At 38.6% G+C, this 25,276-nt stretch overlaps 1 protein-coding gene across 9 annotated transcripts in view; it reads left to right on the top strand.

Moving 5' to 3' along the window:
* DOCK3 (dedicator of cytokinesis 3) overlaps positions 1-25,276 on the top strand; it is a 203,559-nt gene that overhangs the window by 100,054 nt on the left and 78,229 nt on the right. For all 9 annotated transcript variants that reach the window (XM_061458271.1, XM_061458276.1, XM_061458270.1 and 6 more), the window contains exons 10-14: positions 1,892-1,973; positions 8,404-8,464; positions 11,340-11,487; positions 17,636-17,724; positions 21,288-21,413. In XM_061458271.1, coding sequence (XP_061314255.1) covers positions 1,892-1,973; positions 8,404-8,464; positions 11,340-11,487; positions 17,636-17,724; positions 21,288-21,413 — 506 coding nt within the window. The remainder of the gene's footprint in view (positions 1-1,891; positions 1,974-8,403; positions 8,465-11,339; positions 11,488-17,635; positions 17,725-21,287; positions 21,414-25,276) is intronic.

Here is a 25,276-nt window from a genome sequence, read left to right as displayed (position 1 = left end):
ATTTAATGAATTAAATTCCCCCTAAGCAGTACTTTTAAAGGCATTAGAAATATTGGTGCTTGACGCTGCAGTTTGAAAGGAACGCGACTATGAGTTGATAACTTTTTAAATTACTAAATATTTTTGCTGGTATCAAGCATGATTCCTGTTTGGAAATTGATGGTGTGTTACCGTCTCAATTATTCATTGTATTAACTAGAGCTTATCCGTGGGCATCACTGCTACTGCCCTGCCTGCTCTTCTTCTGAAATTCATTGAGGTGAATACCAGCAACTGACACTAAACTAACACCTATTTGAGTTTCTGTTGCATTTAATTGCTCATGTGGTGCTGGAGGTCCTGTTCAGGTGGCCCTTTTGCAGAAGCTACAAAGGACTGAAGCAAACAGCTGGGAGAAGCCAGCCACTTTGGCCATCCTGCTTGAATTGCATGCTACTGTGTGGTTTCACAACCTTAATTAGTTGCCAGCAAAATAGTGTGCACAAGACTGAGTTAATGATAAAGGTTAAGAGTGGAATTAATGTGGTTTTATTGAACATAGGTCTTATGTTGAAAGTTGTAGCTTAATTTTTTTGTGGTTTATGTGTTAGATAGAAGTAGCTATGAACACCTAATATAGTTGTAATGTAACTGTTACTGTAATGTACTGATGTTGTAATATTGTACTGTACTCCATACACCATAAAATTCTTACTAAAATATTAGATTTTACGATGTCATTAAAGCTAAATGTTTGCTAAAACATTATTAACTTACTAACTGACATCTGAAAAAGTAGTTGTAGGTCAAGAATCATCAGATACCTGTTTCTTGTGGTTTCCTTTGGGGCATGTTGGCAATCTCCAGGGTTTATAAGCATCTGCTGCAGATTACTTGAAATTATCATCGCCTGAGGTTGTGGGATGCATGGAGACTGGGGTAATAGTGAGTAACAGGGAGACTGAAACAGCTAGAGAGCCCAATCTGGATTGCTCAGCAAGATGAACAGAAGCAAATAAACGTGTGAAAGTGTATAACAAGGTGACAGAATTGTGATGGAAGTAGCAATTCTGAAAATATATCAGTATTTAGAATGGACACCATGATGCTGTAGTGAAAAGGCTAAGATTTGATGTTCGATAAATTACAGTTAGGGTTAGTAAGGACTTGATTTGACACGTGTGACATACACGTGAGTATGTGTAATTATAGTATAGGTGGTACCAGTACTAGACTGTTACAAACTTACATTTTTTTAGAACTGTTCATGTAATTTATTTATATACAGAAATTCTCTGTCTTAAGAAATAATATCAATGTCCATGGTTTAGCATCCATAGTAAGGATTATTTATCTTGCAGTCTGGCTACACGTGCCGGTTTTGCTTGTAAAAAGACTGTTTAATTTTATTTATAAGCATTTCTGTCAATTGAATCTTGATGTGTTTGAATTGGTATATTGCTTCTATAAATAGTATAGTGGAAGGAGGTTGCTTAATCAGTATTCTTGTTGCCTGTAGTTTTGAGTGGATTTTAATAAACTCCGTTTTACTGAAGGCAATGTACTCCTCAGCAAGTGCGCCTTAGCTTTTGCCTGAAGTAGTTGTAATATGTTCAAATTCTGTGCTTCGTATATTCACCTTATTATAATGTTATTGCATCATGAATATGCATCAGGATGATGTTTTCACATGCGGAGTACTTGCTATTAAAAGTCTTCCATGCTATTCCATGTGATGTTATCTATATCAGTGAGTTCTATTATCTATATCTGTTCAATATTATTTGGGATTTAAAAAAAAGAAAAAAGTATAAAACCCAGTGCATCTTTTAAAAGAAATCTACCTGTATTTTTATGCTGAAGTGTGTACATGAAGCTCTTACTAATTTTTTTAATATCGTTTGCTTTTTAGTGAGAGGTTTATGGTGAGGTTAAACAAGAACGGAGGCCCCAGAAACCCGGAGAAGATAGATCGAATGTGTGCACTTTTCACAGTACGTGTCTGTTCCCTTTCTTCTTCCCTTACAGTAGTTTGATTGTAGATATAGTCACCCTGAGGGGAGAAAACCCGGTTCTTTCTTTCCAATTTGAGTGGAACAGAAACTGATTTTAAGTTTTGTTATGGTTATAATTAAATGTTAATAAAGAAAATGGACATATAAATTATTCTTCTGGCTAAGTAAATATACTGAAGTACTTCCTTTTAAGTGCATTTATTCCTGCTTGTAGTTTGAAATTTTGAGTATTTTCATTGCATGTATTCTTAGATAACAGGTCACAGGTTGGCCTGAATGTGAAGCAAGGCACTTTCTCCAGAATCTAAGTTTGTCAAACAACTACAACACCACACACAGAAACCCAGAAAATTCTCCAAACAAATTACTGTCATAGCCCATTCAAGAGTCCATGTAGCACCCCCAGGTAGATGGTGCTGCAGCATCTTCCCAGGTCTGTGGCACAGTGTGTGGGATGGAACAGAGCAGACCGGGATGTGCTGCAGAAGCAGCAGCCAAGTTGAGCTGCAGAGAGGTGGTTGTGATAAAGGAAACACTGTGACTTCCTAAGTTTCTGCAGCCGGTCTGTGCAATAGCTACCCCGTCCTGACACAAGGCAGATATGACCGACGGTACCAGCAGTCTTTAACCATCTGTGCCAGAAAGACAGGAGAAGGAATTACCCATCTGGCTTCTACCAGATGATACCTCAGTTGGGAGTAAAATAGCCAACTAAGATTTACCTCCTTTTAATCCTTCAGACTCACCTCTCACCTAACTGCCTTCTTGCTTTATAGTTTTGCTGCTATACCAAGATAGTAGTTTTAAAAACTTCAAGCCTCAATATCCATTCTGTGCTGGTCTTAAGTTCTGTTAAACATTGCTTCAGAATCATGTGTCAGACCGTGATTTTATCTGCCGCTTCTTCTCAGAAAGAATATGGAAATCTAGAGACACTGAAACTTAACAGCTCATCACAGAATAGCTGTAAGGGATTTCAGATCCCAAGTGTGATAAACACCTTCCATCGTGATGCACCTTTAGCTAGTGCACATAATAGAAGCTCTTTGACAGAGGTATTTTTACCTCCAGTGAAGAAAAAAACATGGCAAGCAGCTTTGGTATAAACTTACCTTCTGGCAGTGAAACCCTCTAAGGTCAGGCAGGGCTGGTTGCTGAAACAGGCATGGTTCCCAGCACCATTCCCTTTTCTCCTTTAGGAAGATAGCTGAATTTCTCCTTTTAAGGAACAGAATGTATGTAAGGATATAAGGATGCCCAGTTCTGCCTCCATCTGGATATGAGATGCAGGTCAGTCCAAGAATAGCACTGACACTGATGCTGACATGAGTAGCAGTTCTGGTTTTGGTATCATCAGTAAAGTGCTACCAGCTGATTAAACGTCATCAGAGGTAACAGTGTCTTAGTATTGCCCCTGGCACTGACTATACTGACTATACTGTTGGTAGCTCAAAACCAAGTTATCTCCCTCTTCTCAGAGAAAGGTGGCCAGGGAGCAAGCTTCAGCACTGGTGTCTGGATCATGCAAAACAGTGCAGGGTTGAAGAACTGCTCTAAGGATTATTCCCAAAAGGCAGCACAGACTGGTTCATATCAAGTTTGGCACTTTCTGGCCTCTAAGGTTCATCCTCTCAAAAAGATTTTCGCCAGCAAACTTCCCCCATCTACATTGGTGCCACACTGCTTAAAGGTCATGTAAGAACCATCCTGTTTCACACCATTCTGTGAAGTGTGAAACAGTTTTGCTCCACTGACCTGCAAACCAGTCTTTGCACGCTTTCAAAGATACAAAGAGAATAATGATAAGCTATATCAGGGGCACAACGTTCCAGATGAGACCTGCTGCATGTTGCAAACGGGGCTAGCGTACTATAAAAGAGGCCAGCCCTGAGCATTGCGGACTGGTGCCACTCTGTAGGACTTATCTTTCTGACCAGGGATCACTCCCAAGCTACCTTTCAATTTAGCTGTACAAAAATACCAGAGCTCCTGCAGTAGTGGCTCTCTGGGGTGCTTAGACTTGTTATCTATCACTCTCTCTGGTAGAATGTGTACTCTACATAACAGGAATAATGATAACTGGGAAATCTATTGTACAAAAAAAAGCACACTTCTGATAAGATATTTTCATCAGTGTATTCAAAGAACTTTCCAAAATATGTAGCAAAGGAGCAACAAATAACAGCTTTTTGAGTAACCCTTGTATCCACAATGAAATTATCGTAACTTCTATATATTATCTACAATATATTATTATATCATAACTATATATTCTGAAATGCATATAAAATAGGATAGTTCTACAATTTTCAGGTTTGTTCCTAAGGCTGTGTTAGTTTTGACTCTTGATTTCCTCACCCTCCCCCACCACCCCACAGTATCTTTCTAAGACTCTAATCTTTCCCAGAGGCAAGAAGCCCTATATCTTAGATGATTCAAGGTATGCCTGTCTTTTCCTGCCATCTCTTTTGCTTCTAGGGGTTCAGCTGTCTCCTTGTGTGAGATATCAAAATTACTTAGGTTGTGTTTTTACATCTGCTGTCATATCGCACTAAAGGTGAAAGACTGCTTCCTCCAGAAGATTAAAGCTCACTCAAGCAAACCTCAGCCTATGCATGCTTTGAAAACATTCCTGTGTCTGAATTAAAAAGTAACCGCACAGTATAAGCTTGCTGTTTTTGTTAAATACCTCACTCTGTCACCTGTGATGTTGGCAACTGAATTTGGTAAAGCTCTTAAAAGAACTGATCAGTGGCAGGCAGGTATCCTGGATTCACTGATTTGGGGGTGGTAGTGTTTGTTTTTTTAACATACAGTTAGACCTTTATAGGGACCGGCATGATAAAAAAACTAACCATTGTTATAGAGTAACATTTTTCCATATCCAGTATGGTGGGGGGAAAAGAGGTGATTTTCTAACAAGCCATGGAATTAGAATTATTATGAAATTATTTTGCTTATCAACCAGTAGCATTTAAGAAGCTCAGAAGGATATGGGAAATAATTCCCCTGTGGACGCAGTCCTAAGAGCACCTTTCTGGAAGTTGGTTTACTTATGCTGCACCCAGGCAAATAATGAACTTAGTTTGTCCTCTTCTGGTCCTAAGTCATGCGTGTGGATTCTCTAGAGAGAAGTTACCTGAAGAATTCCTCAAATGGGCTGGAGTTTTTTGGTGTTTGTCCATGTCATAGTAGGAATTTCTCGCCTTGTAAAAAGCCTCTGCTGTACAAAGTGAAATACAAGGCCATCTGGGCCCACATTTTTTTGTCTTTTGACTGTGACACAGTATATTTTTTGTGAAACTGCAAAGCGACGGAAGTGTGAACCCATCAATATGTTCATGCCCTCCATTTCCTGATATTTTGACAGCTGCCCTTTGAAAATAATAGTTCTCTAAATTGCTGTTAATTACAACTGGTAATCTGATAGTAATAAAATTCCCCATCAGATCACAGATACTTGCAAAAATCTGTTACTCTCTAGAGTATTAAATACTACCTCCAAGGTTTGTTGCTTTTTCAGTGTATTGTCAGGCACTCCTGAGATTAAAACTATGTCAAATCCCTTCTTAGCATGGAACTTCAATTTCTCCAAGATGTGCACGCTAAAGCCTACCATATGCTATGTTGGTATGTTAGGTGATGAAAGCCTGGAAAGTATGTTCCTTTATTCATGCAGCAGCAAAATAAGACTTGAAGAGAAAACGGTAAAGAAGATTTATATAGCTTAATTCTTTGGCTTCAGAGAGACATGATCTGCTAGCTAGTAAGCATACCAAGCAGTGTGTTTGCAACTCTGCATATGCTGCCCAGAGAAACACAGTGCTCCTTTTAAATGGAGTCAGAAGATACAGCCATGAATTTATTACTTGCCTGCTGTAATTTAGCAATATAACAGTATTTGAAAGGGACTGAAACTTCTCCTTAGAATAAATTCTCTTTATGCCTAGCTCTCAGTCAGTGAGCCCAGATTTTATTGTGCTATATGTCACTTTAATCTGAAGCTCAGTGTTTATGTGCATTGCCATCATAATCTCAGTAGTTGAGATTTGGTTTCTCAAGTCACACGGGTAAGGAATTTTCTGTGTGACTTTTAAAGTTCATATCTTAGCTTCCAGCAAAATGCAATTTTTAATTCACTGAATTAGTTCAAACTAGGAATGACAGAACTTAGATGTCCACAGTTTAAAATTTCCTCCTCTTTATGTAAAAATTGGATTTTTTTCATTTTACAGCGCTTTTAATACATTTAATTGTGTTTTTTTTCTAAAGGAAAATAGTAGATTTTATTTGAACCTGGTATTTTTCCAGTTTTTTGCATTGCTTTTGCACAAGAAAAAATAGAGTATTAGAAGTCCAAGCTACATCTGTGCATAGGCAGATCCATCAGTGTTGTCCCCATACAGCTGTACATTTTAGAGGGGATGGGTACTTCTGGGATATGTATCTTTATTCAGTTGAAAAGGGAACAAAAAAAAAAGGTAGAAGAACACATAGCTATCATCTCAAGTTGTTTGTGAAGTCATATGTGAAGCCCTAGAGCTGTTTTTAAAAAGCCTTATGTTGAAATCATTTTGTACAAACCAACAAAAAAATTGAGGAAGATGTGAGGTGATGTCGGTTGCTTCAGTGTAAGGGGAGGAGTGGAGGAAAACAACAGTAACTGAGCTGAAGCCCTCCTTTTTGGGTATGTCTCTTTCCTATGCATTCACACTTCGCTCTCCCATATTCTTAGGAAGAATGCATTAATCATTTTGCATTTCCAGTTGCTCTTCTCCTGAGAAATGAGTGGAGCACCACCCTTTACCTCTGGGGAGAATTTGGAGGCTGTCTGGTGTAAGTCAGGACGTAACAGTAAGATGGTAGCACTTAGCAGAGGGAAGAAAGAGGCAACAGCTGTTGTTGTAGAGCTCAAAGAGCCCTTTTGCAACAGTCTGAAACATGAATATTCTCATAGTACACAAACATGTGGTGTTTAGAACCTCCTTGTCTTGGAGGTTAGTACCATAAGGAAAACTTGTTTAAACAATGCTAATGTTTTTAGAAAGAAGTGTTTCCTAGTTCTTTTCTCCAGTTAAAAAAAGAAGGGAGGGGAATGTCTTTGTTTATAATGTTATCAGAGAAAAGCACAACATGCCAAGGAAATTGCAATTAAGACAGCTTCAAACACGTGAAGGCAAAATGCCACAGCGGTGAATTGTTGGAAAGTACTTTATGCATATTTCTTAATTCATTTTCTTTAATAATAAAGCTTTGTCAGGGCCAGTAATACTGTTTTGTCTTCACTAGCTTCAGCTTTTTTTGCTCTGTAGGTTCTCCTTTTCCCAGTTTTTGCAGTTCTTCAAGCTCATTTTTAAGTTTTGACCTGGAACTTCAGAGTTTTCATCCGTGTACATGAATGCTTGCCATAAAAATAGCTTTTCAGAGATCTTAAAGTCCTGTATTTTGCTAAGCAATTATCTTAAAACTGAATTTATTTCTTAGTTTTCCCAATACACTATCACTGTTTCAAATGTCATTAAACCATTAGAATGGTTTTTTTGCCGAATGTGGCCCTTTCCAGCTACTCTGCTCCTCAAATCATCACTCGGCATGTTTCAGCAGTTGGAATGGGGCAGAGAGCGTTTCCAGACAGCAGTTTTGCATGCATCCTGCCCTGGTTTTGAATGTTAAAGCAGGTTAGCTATGAGCTAGCTGCCTCTGGCTCTCTGACCTCATGGTTGAGACGCTGCCTTGCTGCTTTTGTAGTGTAATGAACACATATGAAAAAGAATAGCACATTTACAAGCATTAAAATAAATCACGTCTCTTGACTCTTCCGCTTTTTGTCCTGTTGAGACTTTTACTTGTTCGGAGGAATTGTACCAATCCAGTCCTAAAACAGAGGTTAGTTCAAAATGCATTTTGAATCCGAATTGTGGCAGTCGTGCTGCAGACTTTTCTGGAACCATCATGTGCCACAAAGACTACACAATGAGAAGTCAAAAGACAAAAAAAGGAAAGCAGAAGGGAAGGAAAAGGCTTAGAGACAGGGCTGGGACCTGCAGTCAGGGGATGGGGTGAAGGAAGCCAGCAGAGTTGCAGTTAAGGTAACTCAAGGGTTTAAATTTACCATGTAAATTTAATACAGTCTAATAATGTGTTTGAATTAAGGGTTAAATGAATGTTTTAAGTGTTTGCCAGAATTTTGATATATCATTGGAGTCAGAAGCTTCAATTTATTTTCCTTTTAAAGACTATTCAACCAATTATAATCCTATACTCATAATACTTTCACTTATTAAAGATGGAGGAGCTAGATGAATGGAGTGTAGTACTGTGTGGTCCTTGCTACTGTTTGTGGGAGTTTTGCAGGCCCTTATTTTGGAAGTTAATTTTTTTTAATGTCTATTTTTTTCCAATCTTTTAGGATCTCAGCAGTAAGGACATGAAGAGAGATTTGTACATAGTCGCCCATGTAATCCGAATAGGTACAGTATGATTTAAAACTTGAAATATATATAATTAACTATGGTTTTACCTTACTTTTAGGTGTGTTTTTTAATTGACATTATAATGATTTAACCAGTGATAAAACTCAGTTATACACCAGACCTATCTGCTGAGATTAATATTCAGACCATATGTAGCTAAGTGTTATAAAGTTACTGATGACTGTTTCACAGTGATTTTTTTTTTTCTCAGTATGAAACAAAATACTTGATTAAATGCCATGTTTGAGGGAAGATGGAGAAATTAAAAGGCTTTTAGTTTAATGTTTCAAAATTTAAAATGAGGTCTTTTTACTGATGATACGTACTTAGTTTGCAGGACGGGACATCAGCGTACCTGGCCATTCACGTCTAGTAAATCAGAGGCTGTTAGACAAATACACATAAAAATCCGGTTTCTGCTGTGTAGGAGTCTGTAGTGCTTCCAAGAACCCACACTCAAGTTTAGGAAGATGCCTCTAAAACACAAGAGCAGGGAAGCTGTCACACCTGTCAGGTGTTCTTCCTACCCACTGATGCCAGAGAGGAGCATTAGCAGAAGTACCTGCCTGTGGGAAGCCTGTCAAGCTTGCAGCCCGACATTTAGCAGCATACGCTGCTGCTTTTCAGGTTCTCTTGGCTGCTCACGTACAGCTGTCTGAAGGAGAGAGCTGGATGTGTAGTGCCTGGACCTGACCCTACCCAGGGAATAAAGCCCTTCCTTGCTAATTCGCTTGACTAGAAACCCTTTATAGAGTGGGTTTCTCTGAGTGTTCGTAGGCCAAGCTAGGCTTAATTTGTTCTTGTTGAGATTTGCAGTAGCAGGAATGGAAAGTGTTTATGATTGAAATTGAATTTAGAATGTATCTTTCAAGGCATAATGCAGTGCTGAAAACTAGTTCATGGACAGCTAGATGGGCTTTTGAGCCCAGTAGTGTGTTTGAGTGACTGTATGACTGTATAACTTCTGGTATTGGAATTAAATTGCTACAATCTCTTTTAGATGGAAGGTGTTTGGTAGAAAAAAGCTCTAGTTAAAAAGGGTATCATTAGTTAGTACAGGGAGTTGGTAACAGGGTTAACTACAGCTGCAGTTAAATGCTTCTAAATTATGAATGTGTGTACTTCCATGGAGAAATGAGCAAGTATGAATTTTACCTATGTTAAGTGTGTCTTATTTCAAATATTTAGGCTGAAGCTGTTATCAACATATAATAGGAGTAACAGTCTCTTCAGCTGTTTTATTCTCAACAACTGAGTAGTGCACTCTCTTTCACGTGTTTCAGGTTTTCAGTTAGCTGAAAAAAGGCTAGGTAGTGTTTGCAGTGAAAGGGTATTTAACCCTAATTCCAGCCCATTCACTACTTGCATCCACTACCAGTCACAGATACCTTGTCTGAAATACAGAAGGTCTAAACGGCTTAGTGAAACTGTAGCTTTGTTGTGCTGTCTTGTGACTGACAGTGTGCCTTCTAAGTCACAAAGGTGGTGGAAGGCTTGGTTTTTCATTATCTGGCTTCACTGTGTTATAAGGTGTGGAAAGGTTAGAATTACTCTGTATCACTGGAGATGATAAGTGAAGCTTGCAGAAGGATACAGTGTAGTTCAAGCTCAGGTTTTTAAGCTTGACGCAAGAAGTGCTGGGCAAATTACTATGTGTAATGGTACCAGTTGGCTTAGATTATCATGGTGATTTTTCTGGTCTTGGTGTTTTTTACTCCATTAAAAAATAGCTTTAGCAATAGGAAGTTGAGCAGGTTTGTACCTCGGAATTCTCCTTTAGGCACTCCAAGACAAGTATGATAGATGACACAATATATAATACATTTCTTTAAAGCAGCTGTATAAAGGGAAAATTAGTGTAAATACTGGACTGTAATGGGAGGACCAGAGTGAATCCCTGTGTGGATGCTGGGAGGAGACTACCAGCTGTATTCTTGGCTCATTATACAGATGACTTGTAGTCAGACAGACCAGCTGAATACAAATATGTGTCATGGAGCTGCAAATCAAAGATGGCCAGACATGATGCTGTTCACTTTGCCCTTGAGTGTTCTGTTAGCTGAAGGAGGTGATGTGCCTTATTCAGAGTAGCCCAGTCAGCCAGGTGGGTTCACGTGGACCTCTGGATTTGAAATAGTGTAAGAAGAAAAAGAGTGAGAAGTTGTGGTGTGTTGACTTTGGCTGGGTACCAGGTACCCACCAAACTGCTTTATCACTCCTCATCAGGACAGGGTGGGGGAGAAAATAAGGTAGAAAACCCCTTGTGGGTGAAGAGAAAAGCTGTTTCATACAGGAAAGGCTGTGCATGGAAGCAGAGCTAAACAAAAGATTTATTCTTTACTTCCCATCAGCTGGCAATATCCAGCCACTTCCTGGGAAGTAGCACTGTAGTACATATAGTGGTTGCTCCAGAAGACAAATGTCATAATAACAAATGCCCTCTCTCCTCCTCCTTTCTCTTAGCTTTTATTGCTGAGCAGACATCATATGACCCAGGAATATCTCTTGGGTCAGTTTGGATCAGCTGCCGTGGCTGTGTCCCATCTCAGGATCTCACCCACCTTCAGTCTACTGGGTCAGGTCGGGGGAATGTTGGAGATACGGCCTTGATGCTGTACGAGCGCTGTTCAGCAGCAGCCAAAACACTGATGTGTTACCGACACCTTTTCTAGCTGCCAATACAAAGCACAGCACTATATGGGCTGCTGTGGGGAAAATCAAGTCTGTCTCAGACAGACCCAATGCAGAAGGATAGGAAAGGCTGCAGTCTGTAGCTGAAACTTGCTATAGGTATGCATGCTCAGAGGCATAACAGAACAGACAAAATGGCTGCGTGTGAATCTCTAATGTTTTAAATTTCTGTTAATTTTAGGTCGCATGTTGCTGAATGACTCAAAAAAAGGGCCCCCTCATTTACACTATCGCCGCCCCTATGGCTGTGCAGTGCTGAGCATCATGGATGTACTTCAGTCAATCTCTGAAATAAAAGAAGAAAAGGATTTTGTTCTCAAAGTTTACACGTGAGTAACTCCTAAAGGAAGAAGGTTAGGAAAAATACTTTGTATATGTTGAGTGATGAGAGACTAAAGAGATAGCGAATATCAAGGTGCCGTTAACTGCGTTTGCTGCTTTATCCTCCCCACAAGGTGAACTAGTGCTGCTGGCACTGGGTTTTGCTCCTTTATTGTTCCAGAAGCTCATAGAAATTAATGAATATTATCAAAGATGTTTCAGGTATGTGAAATGCTTCAGAAATTACTGAGTATTTCCCAAATCCGTGTGATGTGCAGAGCTTCACTTTTATTAATGTGATTTATTTAAAATCTGCTAAACTGAAAATGAAATAATTATGCAGTATTTCTCCTGATGAAGGGAGTAGGTACTCATGCCCCATCTCCTATTCATTATCAGTCATGGTGATCAACAAAAGAAGTAGAAAACAGCTGAAGTCAACAGCATGTGACCGGAATCTCACCAAAAGCCAACATTTTTTGAGCAGGAATCTGTCTACAGTTATTGTGATTTTGAACTTTGAACTAACAAATTCTTATTATGAAATGTGGTCTCACACTTGTAATAAAGAGGCAACAGACAAACTGTCTGGAGACTGCAGGGAATAGTTAAGTCTCTTGTCAGTGAGGATAAATACTGGCATGATCTGCTTTGCAGATTGCCCGAGATACAACTGACATTATTTAGTGGTCTGTAGTCACTGTTCTGAGTCCTAAGATAACTTGGGGGGGTTATTCTTTGAGAAGTGCATTCAGCAGCAGAAAATTTGACATTCAAGGGAGCCTGTAAATGAAAAATGGCTTTTGCTGTTCACTGAAAGATTCTTGGGTATTTCTTCCTGCATTAGAAATCTGCAAGTCCAAAGAAAAGTCTCTCAGTCAGTTCTTCCATTCTTTTTTTGCCAACAGTTATGAAAACTGCAGCAAAAAAGTTACAGGGAAGAAAATTGTCATCTTTCTTCTTTTTGTCAATAGAATCTGCATAGTCTTGGCGTTCTGTCAACGTTCAGTTTCAGCTTGTCTCAAACCAGTGGTTTTTGGTTATATAGTTTATGTTAATATTGGCCTTGTAGCTATGGTGTTAATATACTGGAACTGCAGCATTTTGAATATTTACAATAATGGAACATTCTGAATATCAGATTTCTTTTTTGATGCCCTTTTAATGCATTTTCAGCTTCTTACTCACTGAAAAATCAGAGAAAAATCTAAACTACTGGATTTCTCTATCTGCCAGTGACAAATAAAAGTACTGCAGCCAGTTAGAGCAATCCAAAGTCCTGGTACTATGGTCAACAAAATCACAGGATAGAGAGCTTCCCTTTTCTTCCTCTTAATCTGAAGTGCTTTGTTAATATGGATTCCCTTCGCACCACCGAAAGGACAAACTGAAATGGTTAAGTAGGTTTATACCAGCTGTTGTTCTTCATGTCTGTTTCCCCACACTTTGTTTTCAACATCCACACACAGCCATTACTGCCATCCCAGAGAGGAAGTAGAACCCATAACAGAATTCAGCTCTGTAATCAGGTGCTTGTAATTTTTTATCACTGTTGTCATTTCTTTGGTTTGTAATAAGTCTTGTACATCATTGTTTTATGTTACTGCAGTTTCTTTGTAAGCATCTAATAAAAATGTTCAGAAGGGAAAACAGATGTATCTGAAGGGCACCAGCTTATCCATTTTGCAGCTTTCATAGCTGTTGGTCTTCCATGACAGAAAGTTTTCACAGGTTTACCCACTTGCATCTTCTCTTTGCACATTCTTTTAGCTAACCTACCTTTTCTTGCTTTTATAGGCTAAAATTGAAATGACAGTTTTTTGTTCTTCGTAAGTTTAAAGTTATATATGTGAATGCTTAAATGCTGAACTGATTTTTTTACCTGCTGTTCTCATTTTGATTATTGTTAAAATGCCTCAGGCCAACCCAAAAACATCATAAAGATGAAATAAAGAAGGAGGTGTATTTGTATTTTTAAAGAAGCAGTAAAAGACTTTCTTTTTGTGCACTACCTAGCTAAAGCTAAAGCTTACAGCTGCCACAAATGAGGCAGTCAGCATACAGCCAGAAAAGCCTTTTCATGGGGAGAAGCTGGAAAAAATTTGAGGGACTGAAAACCTGACAAAGGCTGAGACAAATAACATGGTGTTTCAATGGAGACTTGCTGCATCCGCAAGAGGGAATACTTATATGAGGAAAAAAAATCAATTTACTTCACCAGTATTTCTCAGCTTGCCTTATTATTGTTAAAGATTTATGGCTGAAAAATACTTCCTTCTCACAATCCAGATTTTCCTGTTTGCTAATCCCACAGTCATGTTATAATCTTACTAAGAGGATATAGTACCACAGCTCTAGTTATAAGCTCATTATGTAAAAGCATGAAGGTTTACTTTTATAATTCTTTTTAATAATATACATATAAAATATTTTACAAGTGAGATGGAAACTAAATTGTCAGTCCATTTTCATGTTTCTTATGATTTTTTTGTCTTTAATGGAAAGTTTTCATCATTGAACTCTTTGTGTCAGTCTTCCCATTCCCCTAAAAACTTTCCCTATTTCTGTTTCATATTATCTTGTCTTTATTTATTTTGTCCTATTTTCTCACAGTCCTTTTATTTCCTCCTTCTCAGCACTAGCTCTTAAAATTCCCACCTCTTAATGTGGTGTATTGCCTGAATGCCTTTCCCTTTTGTTAATTCAGTTGTTGCTATTTGCCCAGCTGGATGAGAATGTACATCGCATTTCTGTCCCCATCTGTCTGACATCAGGGTCTGATGTAGTATGGCAAACATTCCAAATGGTAAATTCACTGTAGAACCAGCCAACCTGAAAAGGTGATGGATGGCTCAGGAGAAAATTCTTGTTTGAACGAGAAATAGATTTTGTAATGTATTTGGTATTTAGACAAGTAGAATGTTAACACAATAAAATGCATTACAAGCAAGTGGGTTTGGGCCAGCATTTCAAACTTGGGAGAATATTATTCTTCTTTGTGTTCAGGAAATGTAAAGTGCAGCTTATGTTGGTAGTTGGTACAAAACTAGCTTTAAGCTATCTCACAGTCCATTGATTTTGGGTTAACTTTGTTCCAGGTTAATTTGCAGGCATAAGTCACTGGAGGCTGAAATCTATTTTAACTTGTTCTCCAGAGGCTGAGCAACTAAAGAATTTCCAGAGGTTAGAAACTTTCTGTAGTCTCATCGGCAAGGATGGAGGATGGTACAGAATTTGTCCTAGAGGTTATCTCTCTTGCCTTAAGGAGAATACTGTTTGCAGTAGGAAAAATTACTTTTAATGTCTTGGCAGTGTGAAGATAATTATTATTTTTTCAACAAGTAAGTTGAACATTGGTCCAAGTTCTGAGTTGACACAGAACACCACAGTTACTGAAAGGGGCTTTGTGCTGTCCGTTAATGTCTTAGCTCTCTTGTGTTTTGGCTTTGAGAGATTGTTTGAGCGAGTACAAATGTAGTCAATTTGCCATACTCTTAAGTTCTGGAAGTTTACTTCAGTGCTGATCTGTCTTGAGTTACTGTGTGGATATCTGTTTCTGTCCTCCCAGAACGGATATAGTAGTTACAGAGGGTATGGAGCAGAGCAGTTAAAATGTTTGATCTCATAGTGTTGTTTATGAGAGAGATTAAGCATGGGTGGAGCTTCAGCTTGGAGAAGAGTGGTAGTGGGAACAAATACAACCAACCAAAACTTAAAAAGTCGTGGTGGAGGGTAAATTGTTGTTCATGGAATACAACTATACAGGAATTAGGGATGCTCAATGAAATTGGTAGGAGATGACATTAAAAAAGATGGAAGAAAGTACTTTCTGGCTTTGGATCCTAAATACAAGTGTGGCACTTCTGACTCAAGTGCCCAAGATCCAGAAAGATTCAAGCATCCAGGTGAACTTTTGCTGCGTCCTGCTTTGCTGGCTCTCTGCTCATGTGTTTTTTATTCCTTTTTTGGGGGGTTATTGTTAAAAGGAATCTGTAGTTCTCCACGACTGGAAAGGAAGCTGAAACATCTGCTCTGGTGCTCTCAGCCATCTCTGTTGAGTGTAATTTCCAAAATGCTGCAGTGTCCCTAATTTCTCTCTCCAGAATCTTGCCATCAGAGTAATGAGAATATCCACAGAGCTATAGATAAAGTCATTTACAGAAGGCTTTTTTATTTTTTTTTGTGATGTTGCTCCACTTCAGAATATTTCTACATAAGGCATGGACTGGAGCAGTAAGAGATAATGGTTTGACTTTAGACTGCACAGTTATACCGTCTGATTTCATGGTGATGGAGTAGCATCATGCTGCAGTAGAGAACGTTGCCCGCTCTTTGTTATATCTCGTTGTTGTCATCATAATTCTTATTAACTTGTTTTTTGAAGATAATACATTTCACTTTGAGAAAACAGTCCTGAGAAAAGTGAAGAATAGAGGAGGAAATTGGAAGTTAGCCATAAAAAAAAACGTACAGAAAGAAACTCTCATGTAAGTGCACACAATGTCATGCAGTTAGTCTGAAGTCTCCAGAATTACTAAAGGCATTGGAATGGTGATGGGAGACGTTAGGAGCTGCTGGATCCAGTAGCCCGACAGAAGTAAGGCTGCCACAGCTCCATGCCCCCAGGTCCAGCCAGGTACAAGGCTGAGCCTGTATTCTGTGTGTGCATACACACCATACATACACTTAGAGCCTGCCACACAGATCAACACAGGCAGAAAGTACACGCTAATACTAACACATACACCACCAAAGGCCTCATCCTATTTTCCTTTCTAGCTTAGTAGGGTAAGAACTTGTTAGTGGAAAACATACGTACATATGCACACTACAGACTCCTCCAGTCTGTTGTTTTAAACACTCTGTTCCATCACAGGGCATGGCCAGGCAAGCATACTGACAGCAAGCTATCCTCATATGCATGGGCTATTTTATACCATTATCCTTCTGTTTCCCTATAGTTTGTATATAGTCTTGAACAACTCCAAATGCTCTTCCCCAGCATCCTGTAATGAGTCATGTATCACCAAAGGCAGGAGCCCATTTCAGTCTTTAAAGCTAACTGATCTTGCTGGATTTCAACCTGGACAATGTACTGAACATCCTTCTGCAGCAGATGTTGTTCCCCAGTTGCCATTGTTCCTCTTCTCCTTTGTGTTCCAGATGAGCCTTTAATTGCATATCCTAATAGGAAAGATAAAAGTTAGTAGGAAATAATTAGAACAATTTTGTTTATAGGTGCTGCCATTAAGTGGTCATCTTGGTACGATGCACATCCAGCAGGTTTGAATCTGATTGATCAAGGGCAGCCAGCTGTCCTGCCTGAATGTTGCTTGTGTTACAATCCACACACCAAATTGTTATGTGCTCATGGAACTGATATTAATGACTGAATTTTTCCTGCTGAGAAAGTATTGAGTGGAAAAATGAGACATCTATTGTCAAATTATTACATTGTAATTTCTGTCCTAGGAATTGGTTGAGGATTTACAGATGGTAACATAAGAAATGAAATATAACAGTATTTAAAGATGCTTTTTAAAATTACATCTAGATGAGCAGAGAGTTGTAAAAATGCTCCTTCAGAAGATGATGTATGTACAGAAGTATACTTTGTGGTGTTATATATCTTCATCTTACAGCTTGGGTGGGGGGGATGCATCATGTTTCAAGGAACTCTGTAAAATATGTGGGTAAGCAAAAGACTTAGATACTAAAAAACAGGGCTTGATTTATTCTTTCGTATTTCACTTATTTCTTGATTTTAACTTTTTTTATCTTACTAAAAAAAAGGTAATAAATGACAAGAGTTAATTTCAGGTTAAAATTAATTCATGCAGAGAATTCAAATAAGATGTCCCAACTTTTCTTCATTCTGTCACAATATGAAGAGTGAAACAATGGCTTTGGTAACAGAAAAATCACCACAGGTTCCAAAGTGTCCATAAAAAGGAGAATAACCATTTGGGAATGTTTTGTTTGTGGAATGTCTTCCACTTTTAAAACCAAGAGTTATGTGGGATTTCTCTCATTCATAAAAAATCCCACAACCTTTCCAAAACCTTTCATGCTGTCTCTGCAGCAAAGTTGACTTCCCTGACCTAAGGTGGTTCAGCATAAAGCATTTTAACTTGAATTAGTGTTCTTTTATTTTAGGTGTAACAACGAAAACGAATGGTGCCAGATCCATGAAAACATTATTCGCAAGTCCAGCACCAAATACACAGCACCCAGCTCAAACTATGGTAAATATTGACTTGTACATTTTTGTCGTAGTATCAGCTGAAGATTTGCTTTAGGAAGTTGTTAATTATTTATGGCCAAGAAACTCAGTGAGTTGCAGGATTATATATAGCCGAATTTTTCTTGTGGTGATTTAAAAGTTCAGCTGAAGTTAATTCACATTCAGTTTACAGGTGATAAGCTGTATCATGTCTGTCAGTTTAACCAGGAAGTAAGAAAACACCAACACCTGATACTTCTCCGTCTCTGATACAGCTGACAATGGCATTAATTCAGCATGCTAGATTTCCTTCATGGTTATACCCATAGTGTTATTCTTATCCTGAGAGAGGTCAGCAATGAAGAGAGAAAGTGGCCTGTTACAGTATTAGCTTACTTTGAGTATTCGTTTATTGGCTGTTACAGTTACTGAGTGTAACCATGCTTCTGAAAATTGCTAGCCCATGGGAGGATACAGCATAAGCAGCAATCAGTATTGGCAGAACTCCTTTAAAAGGTGTTTTTTTGTGACACTGAACTAAGTCACTGTGACCAGGCTGGGGTCCACAGGAAATGAAGAATTTAGATTTTATTCATCAGAGTTCCCTTGAGTGAAACCGTCTTCCTTTTCATCCTGTATTCCCTTGAAAATTCCAGGTATAACACATATCCAGAGCTTGCTCTCCTGAGGGTACCATGCATTCTTGTCAAAAGAAGCAAAACCAGGGGTTCAATTTGCCTAACATTTGTCTGACTGCTCAGAAAATCCTGGCTCTCCAGAAAACAAGCAGTGGGTTTGTGCTGACAGATTAATTGTCAGGAAGACTCTCTGTGATAGCTGCAGTGCTAAATGTTTCAATTCATAGTTCATGAGAATAACTGTCTTGGCAGGGGGTTTGCCACCTTTCAAATCCCTTTTTCCTAGCTAATGACAGGTAACTGTGGAAAGTGAATTTTATCTTGTTACCTTATTTAATGATTTCTGCAGTTTGCTAATTCAGAGAGATCATTACTGTTCCATCCCAAATGACCCAGCCCATAGGATGCGGATCTACTTCATTACAGCTCACTTTGCATTCATTACCACATGCCTGATTTATCAGCCTACTGATGTCCGAATACTTTCTCTCAGCGCACTGGTGCCTGAATATTGTCTTAATTTCATTTGTTTGCATATGGAGTTTATTGAGGTGTTGTAGTGGAATATGCAGTTCACACTCCTGTAGAAGGTATTAAGTACAACAGCAAACAAAAAAACAGTCCTCGGGTTTGGAACTTTATTATATGCAAAGCAGGTCTCCTTCCCTGCTGTTCTTCCTGTTCCAGCTAAGGTCATCCGCTGCTTATCATTAAAACATTTTCCTGAATTATTTATAACTTTGAAACCTGGGCTGTTTGCATTGATTTCCAGGGCCAGGTGTCTGCCTAAAACTTTCAGTATTTTTTTTGCCAAGCATGAACTTTATTGAAGAGCAGAAAGAAGGGCAAATAGATAGCATTTTACTCTTGCCTTTGGCTTTTACAAATAATTATTTCAGCCGTTTCATTAAGATCTAGTACATCTCTGGGGCAGGAGGTTGGAACTTGATAGAGGTCCTGTGGGAGGGGCACTATTGCAGGCTGACATGATTTAAGCCTAAGTAGTACAGTTTGGGCTTCTGAGAACCTGCTCTTACATGGAGGAACTGCTCAGTTCACAAGTGCGATTTTTCCCTGAAGAAAAGCTCATGGGTTGTTTCTCTCCCAGCTTCCCAGGTCTTGTAAAAAAAGTCAGCTCTCAGACCTGCTACAAGAAATAGAAAAAACCCAAAAGGATAGGCTGGGTAGGAAGGAGGACTGGAGAGTGCATTTACAAAACCTCTTAGGGAAGTTATTTGGGGTGGAATATGTGAGAGGATATGATGTAAGTAACGTATGTAATATTGTGTTGGAAAATCGCATTGTGTATTTCCTCTAGTGACTGATTTTTATAAGTAATAGATTGATTCTAGTGCTATTTGTTAAGCACTGTGGGTGCTGGGAGTGGGGAGGTCTGAACTTCCAAATTTGCTCCACTCCTTTCTGCTGGAATTTTTAAAAATGATTTTCATTTATTTGGTTTTGATAGCAAAAGAGGATCAAAACCGAACAAGTTTCTCCTGTAAGTGGCAAAAATAAGACTGATTTCTAAAGAATTTATCTCATGTTCTGTTAAATCTTCTGTACACATTCACACACAGATGTACACGCCTGGGTGATACTCAGTGAGTTTGAATTTTTTCCATGGTTACAAAGCCTCTGTTTTCCCTGCAGTGCTTTGCAGTGTTCTTCTGCCTACTTAGCTGGACAGTTGCAAGTCCATGTTTTGGCAGCCTTTGAGTACATACATGCTGATTGTCCAGCTGGCTGGTTGGCCTCTCTTTTCCTTTGCTTTAAAGCTCTATGCTCTTTTTTTCATTCCAACTCCCAGTATTCATAAAACTTGTACAATCTCCATGTTATCTAGGTGTCTGTTTACTTGCCAGATTTGGCTGAAGCTAAACAACAGGCCTGAATATTATTCCAAGGGAAGAGAGCAGAAATTGGATGGGAGGTTCATGATGTTACTGGTTCCATTCGCCATGTAACTAGCCTAACAAAATGGTGATTAAATATTTTTTGCAAAGCCCATATATTAAGTTTAGGAAATGGCAGAACTTTAGGTGTCTCTTGCAAGATTATGTATACAAGGCACTGTTTGTTTCAGTATGTGCTGTTCCAGTCGGTGAACAGAGAGGGCAGAAAGAACTATTGACTAACTATCATTCATTGAAGGAGATAAAGATTGTGGAAAATTACTATGTGAGCAAAATTCTCATTGGTATGTGAAGCTGGTAACGTATGCTCAGCAGATGAGGCTAAACTTGTTAAGCTTCATTCTGGCATTTTCTGCTATCATAATTCTTAACTTTGTAACTTTACCAATATACTGTACTCCTTTTAAGGGGGTAGTGTGCTATAAATTAAAAGCAACAAGGGAAAGCGATTGGACTGAGATTTACCATGTAATTTCTCCTAGTCAAGCTATATATAGTTGATACACTAAAAGGTTGCATTGAAAGAGCTGGTTGATAAACTCAGTGTGACCAGTTGGTACTCTTGAAATATGTTAACAAAGGGAATTCCATTAAAATCAACATTCCTGTATGAAGTAGTTAAAGAAACAAGTGAAACAGGTATTATACTTTTTTTGCAGTATGAAGAAGGACTCTAGTGTTGTGTGATGTGGTAGTTCAGACAGAGATAGCGTTGTTCATACCTGTGTTGTAACCTGCTGTATGTGAGGAGTAGAAATAATGCTAATTACTTCACTGTAACTTCTGACATGCCTGCAAAATTAAGTAGTCTGGTTTTAATATAATGTTATGCTCTCAACTGGTGCCTTAAAGCAGTTTTGTTTCTTTCATTTCAGTTTTAAATTGCTCCAAGAGAGAAAAGAACTCTGGTTTTATATATTTGTATCAAATTAACTGTGGAGCAAAGCATTATTTTTACCTGCATGCCTTGTATATACAGACATGTCACCTTTAGGTCTGAAATAATGAACATCTTTGTTTTTTTTTCCCAGGACTTATAATATCTCTTCAGCTTCTTCGTGGTGACATGGAGCAGATTCGAAGGGAAAACCCCATGATTTTTAACAGAGGTGTTTCTGTTACCAGGAAGCTGGGATTTCCTGATGTTATCATGCCAGGTAAACTTAACAATTCTAATCTTAAACTGTTGGTCATTTTTTTTCTCATACTCTCCTAGACAGGCTCCACTGGGATGGGTGCTTTACGTGAAGAAGGTTAATAATAGAAGAGTGGCCTTATTTATCAGTAAATGCCATTTCCAGGTTCAGGGAGGCATGCTGAAACATTTTAATCAACAAGTATTATAGTAATAGAAGGTGTTAAGTTCACATGTATAGAAGGTGATCTAGAAAGATTGATTTGCTATTTCTACTCCCTCCCTCACTGGTTAGATGTCTGTCATGTATGCTGAGCATATAGATTTTTGTCTATAAAAATGATTTTGTATCCATTAAATTAGATTTTAAATTAGATTTTTATCTTTTAAAATGCATGAAATTTCTTCTTCCCAATAATCCAAAGCCTGGAAAAAGAGTTTCTACTTTGCCACCTTGATTTTTGGAGTTAGTACGATGCTTTTGTAATGGCTGACGATAGGTGAGGCTACAAATCTGGTGGGATTTCCCAGCTGGCCTAATGGAGCACCTAGTCTGTGCAACAGCTGTCTTGGCTGAAGCATTGCTGTACTTTGTTTGCTCCTTACTTCTGAAGCAGCAGCTTGAGATGCTTCTTGTTTTGGCACAAGTTGAACCAGCCCCAGCATAGCCAAGAGTTCACTTAGGGAGGAAACCAGAACCTAGCCAGTCATGCAATCAGTCAGTATAAAACCTGGCATTATACAGTCTTGATTTTCACAGTGAAATAAGAAATAGGCTTACTAACTTTATTGCATGTATAGCATTTGAAATAGTACGTTATTGCTATGCATTATAAACTAAGACCAAGGATGACTTTGCAGACATGGGAAATGTTATGAAAGCATAATGGGAAAAGTACCTCATTTTATTACTCAGAAGACTGCAATGACACATCAGTGTCAAAAGTAGTTGTTGCAACCTCATTAGGGAAGCTCTTCAAAAAGCACAGTAAGAATAGGGAGTAGGTGTGAAGAAGTTCTGGAAACTAAAGTAAAAGCATTTAGAACAGTATGTGTTTTATTTACTAACAAACTTGAAAATAATAGTAATAGAACAACACGATGTTGGCTTTAGAGCCAGTTGTAAGTTTTACTTTCCAGTGACCTTATAGCAGTTCAAGTCTTAACCCTAAGCAATCAAATAAAAGTTTAAATATTGTCTGTTGATATGCAGGCACAACTGCTGCAAGCTGGTCTGCTGTAATTGAGATCACAGCTAGAAAAGTCAACTTAAAGAGTAACATTTACTTACCTGTGAATTGATTTGCCTGCAAGAATTTCCTTGTCCTCCACTTGTATAGAGGTGTTCCTCAGGTGCTTCAGACCACTGAATTTTAGCAAGCTGAAGGAACAGCTTTATGGTCTCAGCATTCCTCCTAATGGTTTGGGTTTTTTTCCTGGGCCCTAGCTTCTTTTTGCAAGCTGGCATAGTGAGCTGTCTTCCCTGCAGTTCCGCTGGGTTAGGCAATGCTTTGGTCCAGGGCTTGAACAAGCAGGTCAGCAGCTTTCATGTGCAAATGTTCTCACCCTAAGCTTTAAATATTCATTGAACCTAATTGAAATTTCCAAAGTGTCTTTCTCTATTTAAGAACTCTAGCAAAAGTGCTGCCTCAGTGCAAAAGATGTCCACCAAATCTTAAGTATATTGTTATGATCTTTGTGATAATCAGCATTAGACATTTAAGTAAATCAAAACCAGATTCCTGCGTGTGTGTACAGCACTCCTGTTGTAATGCTCACTGTACAGGTACAGCAGTGATCTTCCCAGCTCTGGCCATCCCCTCTGTTTTTCCACTGGTATTCTTCGAAGGACCATAGCTGCTTGCTAATGTCATGTTTATGAGAACCACAATTCTTTCTTGGAGAAATCATAGAGATTTGAAGATTATAATCTATTTGGAATTGGGCTCATATACATATAGATCTGCTTAAAATACTGATTGATACAAATGAATATGTGAAAGGACAACCACTCTGCTCTTAAACGCTCATTGCCTCTCTAGAGGTGCTGGACACCCAGAACTTCTCAATTCAGAGGGAGCTACACGAGGTCTGCATGTATAGAGTTTAGAGGCAAAGCTTTAGGTGTTTGTATTTGGGGCAGAAAAAAAAAGGCTCACATTTGTGGATAAAGGCAGTTTGTGAATGTCTTTAAACATAGGTAAGAAAAGAAAGGCAGCCATGGAAGTGTGAATAGGCTTTCAGTGTAAAGATAAATTATAACATTGCCAAGGTAGAGATACTATGTGAGGAGAAGTAGCCGTAGGTGGTGCTCTGAACAAGAATTTTCATTATCCTGGGTATTCTCTGGGATAATGAAATCTCTGGAAAAATTAGGAGATTAAAATAAAATGTAATGATGCAGTGAACAAATTTTTATCCCATTTCTTAAAACATTTCAAACAACAGCAGATACTTGCCTGTTGTTTGCTTTTAAAACAACAGATGAGACTGGAGTTTGAGTTTACCTGATGTCCAGGATGGAACATTTGGGTAGGGTAAGTTATCTTGCAGGTCGATGAGCCAGGCTATACGAACAAGGAATGCTTGTCAGCTTACTTTCTGCTTGTTGTTGGCAGCCAGGATCAGTCATTCTTTCTTAGATTTACTGGTATTGTCTGAAGTTAGAAAATATTTCATGGGGGAAGGGAGAGCAAAAAAACCCACCAAACAAATGAGAAAACAACTCTGTCATGCACGTTAGCAGTTCTCAATCACGTCTGCTGCTTTAAATGTCTTTGTCAAACTACCTTTTCCTTGCTTTGCTTCAGAACTGCTTCTTTCTCATTAAAGATAGGGTTTCCTCTTCCAGAAGGAGCACAGAAAGTTCATGACTTGTATTTTGCAAGTGGATGCAGATTTTTCAAGGCAGTATGATTTTTAAAACGTTTTTTGAATAAGTTAATCAAGGCTACGTCACCTCCTATTGTTAAAATATGCAGTGATCTTGCTCCTGAACCAGGAAATCTATTTTTAAAAAATACATAGCTCTAACATTTCAAATTAATCTTCTTGGTCATAGGTTTTAACATGTTCATTTTCTTTTTTAATAGGAAATCTTTTCAAATGCACAGAGCCATTAAAATTACATAGCTGTCTTATCCCCCAGTTTTCCTATACATTTTGTTTTCTAAACTGTAACATCAGTTCCTGTATTGAGCCCTCTTTTGCCCTCACTCAGGTATGAGCAACAGAAGTGGTAGTGGTCGTTACTAAGAAAGAAGGTGAAACTGGTCTTTTTGTGCTTATATTTGGCATGGTTATCCAGAACAAGGTTAATGTTCTACAAAATCACCATGCCTGTCTTCAGTTCTAAAGATAAAATGTTCTTTGTTTCCTACTGTGTTGTGATCTGATAAGGTCATCATAAAGCACTGAATTCTTTTTTGTCCTCAGCAGAGGGATTCAGTCAAACCAGCCTCCTGAGGAGGTGTGGAGGGGTTTTGTTCATTTGTGGGTTTGGGTTTTTTTTTTTACTAAATTGCTACTGGGTTTAAGACCGTCCATCTGACCCTGACAATTTTACCTTTCCCCAGAGATAAAAGCAATGAGGCATGTGCTGCTTGCCTTTTGGATTGCAACTTTATTTGTATACAGAACTTGCTGATCAGAAATCTATTGCATAGGCATGGCGTTTGTCAGTTCCCCAAAGGACATCCCTTCCCTTCCCCATGTGCTGATAAGTATTCTGTCTTTTACTTTGATCCTCTGATGAAAAGTGCATGCTTCATCTTCTACTTGTGAGTGATGTTTGTTTCTCTTTTTTTTTTCTCTCTCCTTGTCTTAATTTCCTGGCTTCTCTCCCTTTCCTTTCCCTTTATTCCCTCCTCTTTCTTTCTGATGCAG

This window comes from Pezoporus flaviventris, unplaced genomic scaffold (assembly GCF_033815535.1).
Source record: "Pezoporus flaviventris isolate CSIRO_AGI_PZ_B2104156 unplaced genomic scaffold, CSIRO_AGI_Pfla_v1 ptg000026l, whole genome shotgun sequence".
Taxonomy (NCBI): domain Eukaryota; kingdom Metazoa; phylum Chordata; class Aves; order Psittaciformes; family Psittacidae; genus Pezoporus; species Pezoporus flaviventris.
This window is presented reverse-complemented; position numbering and strand designations above follow the sequence as displayed.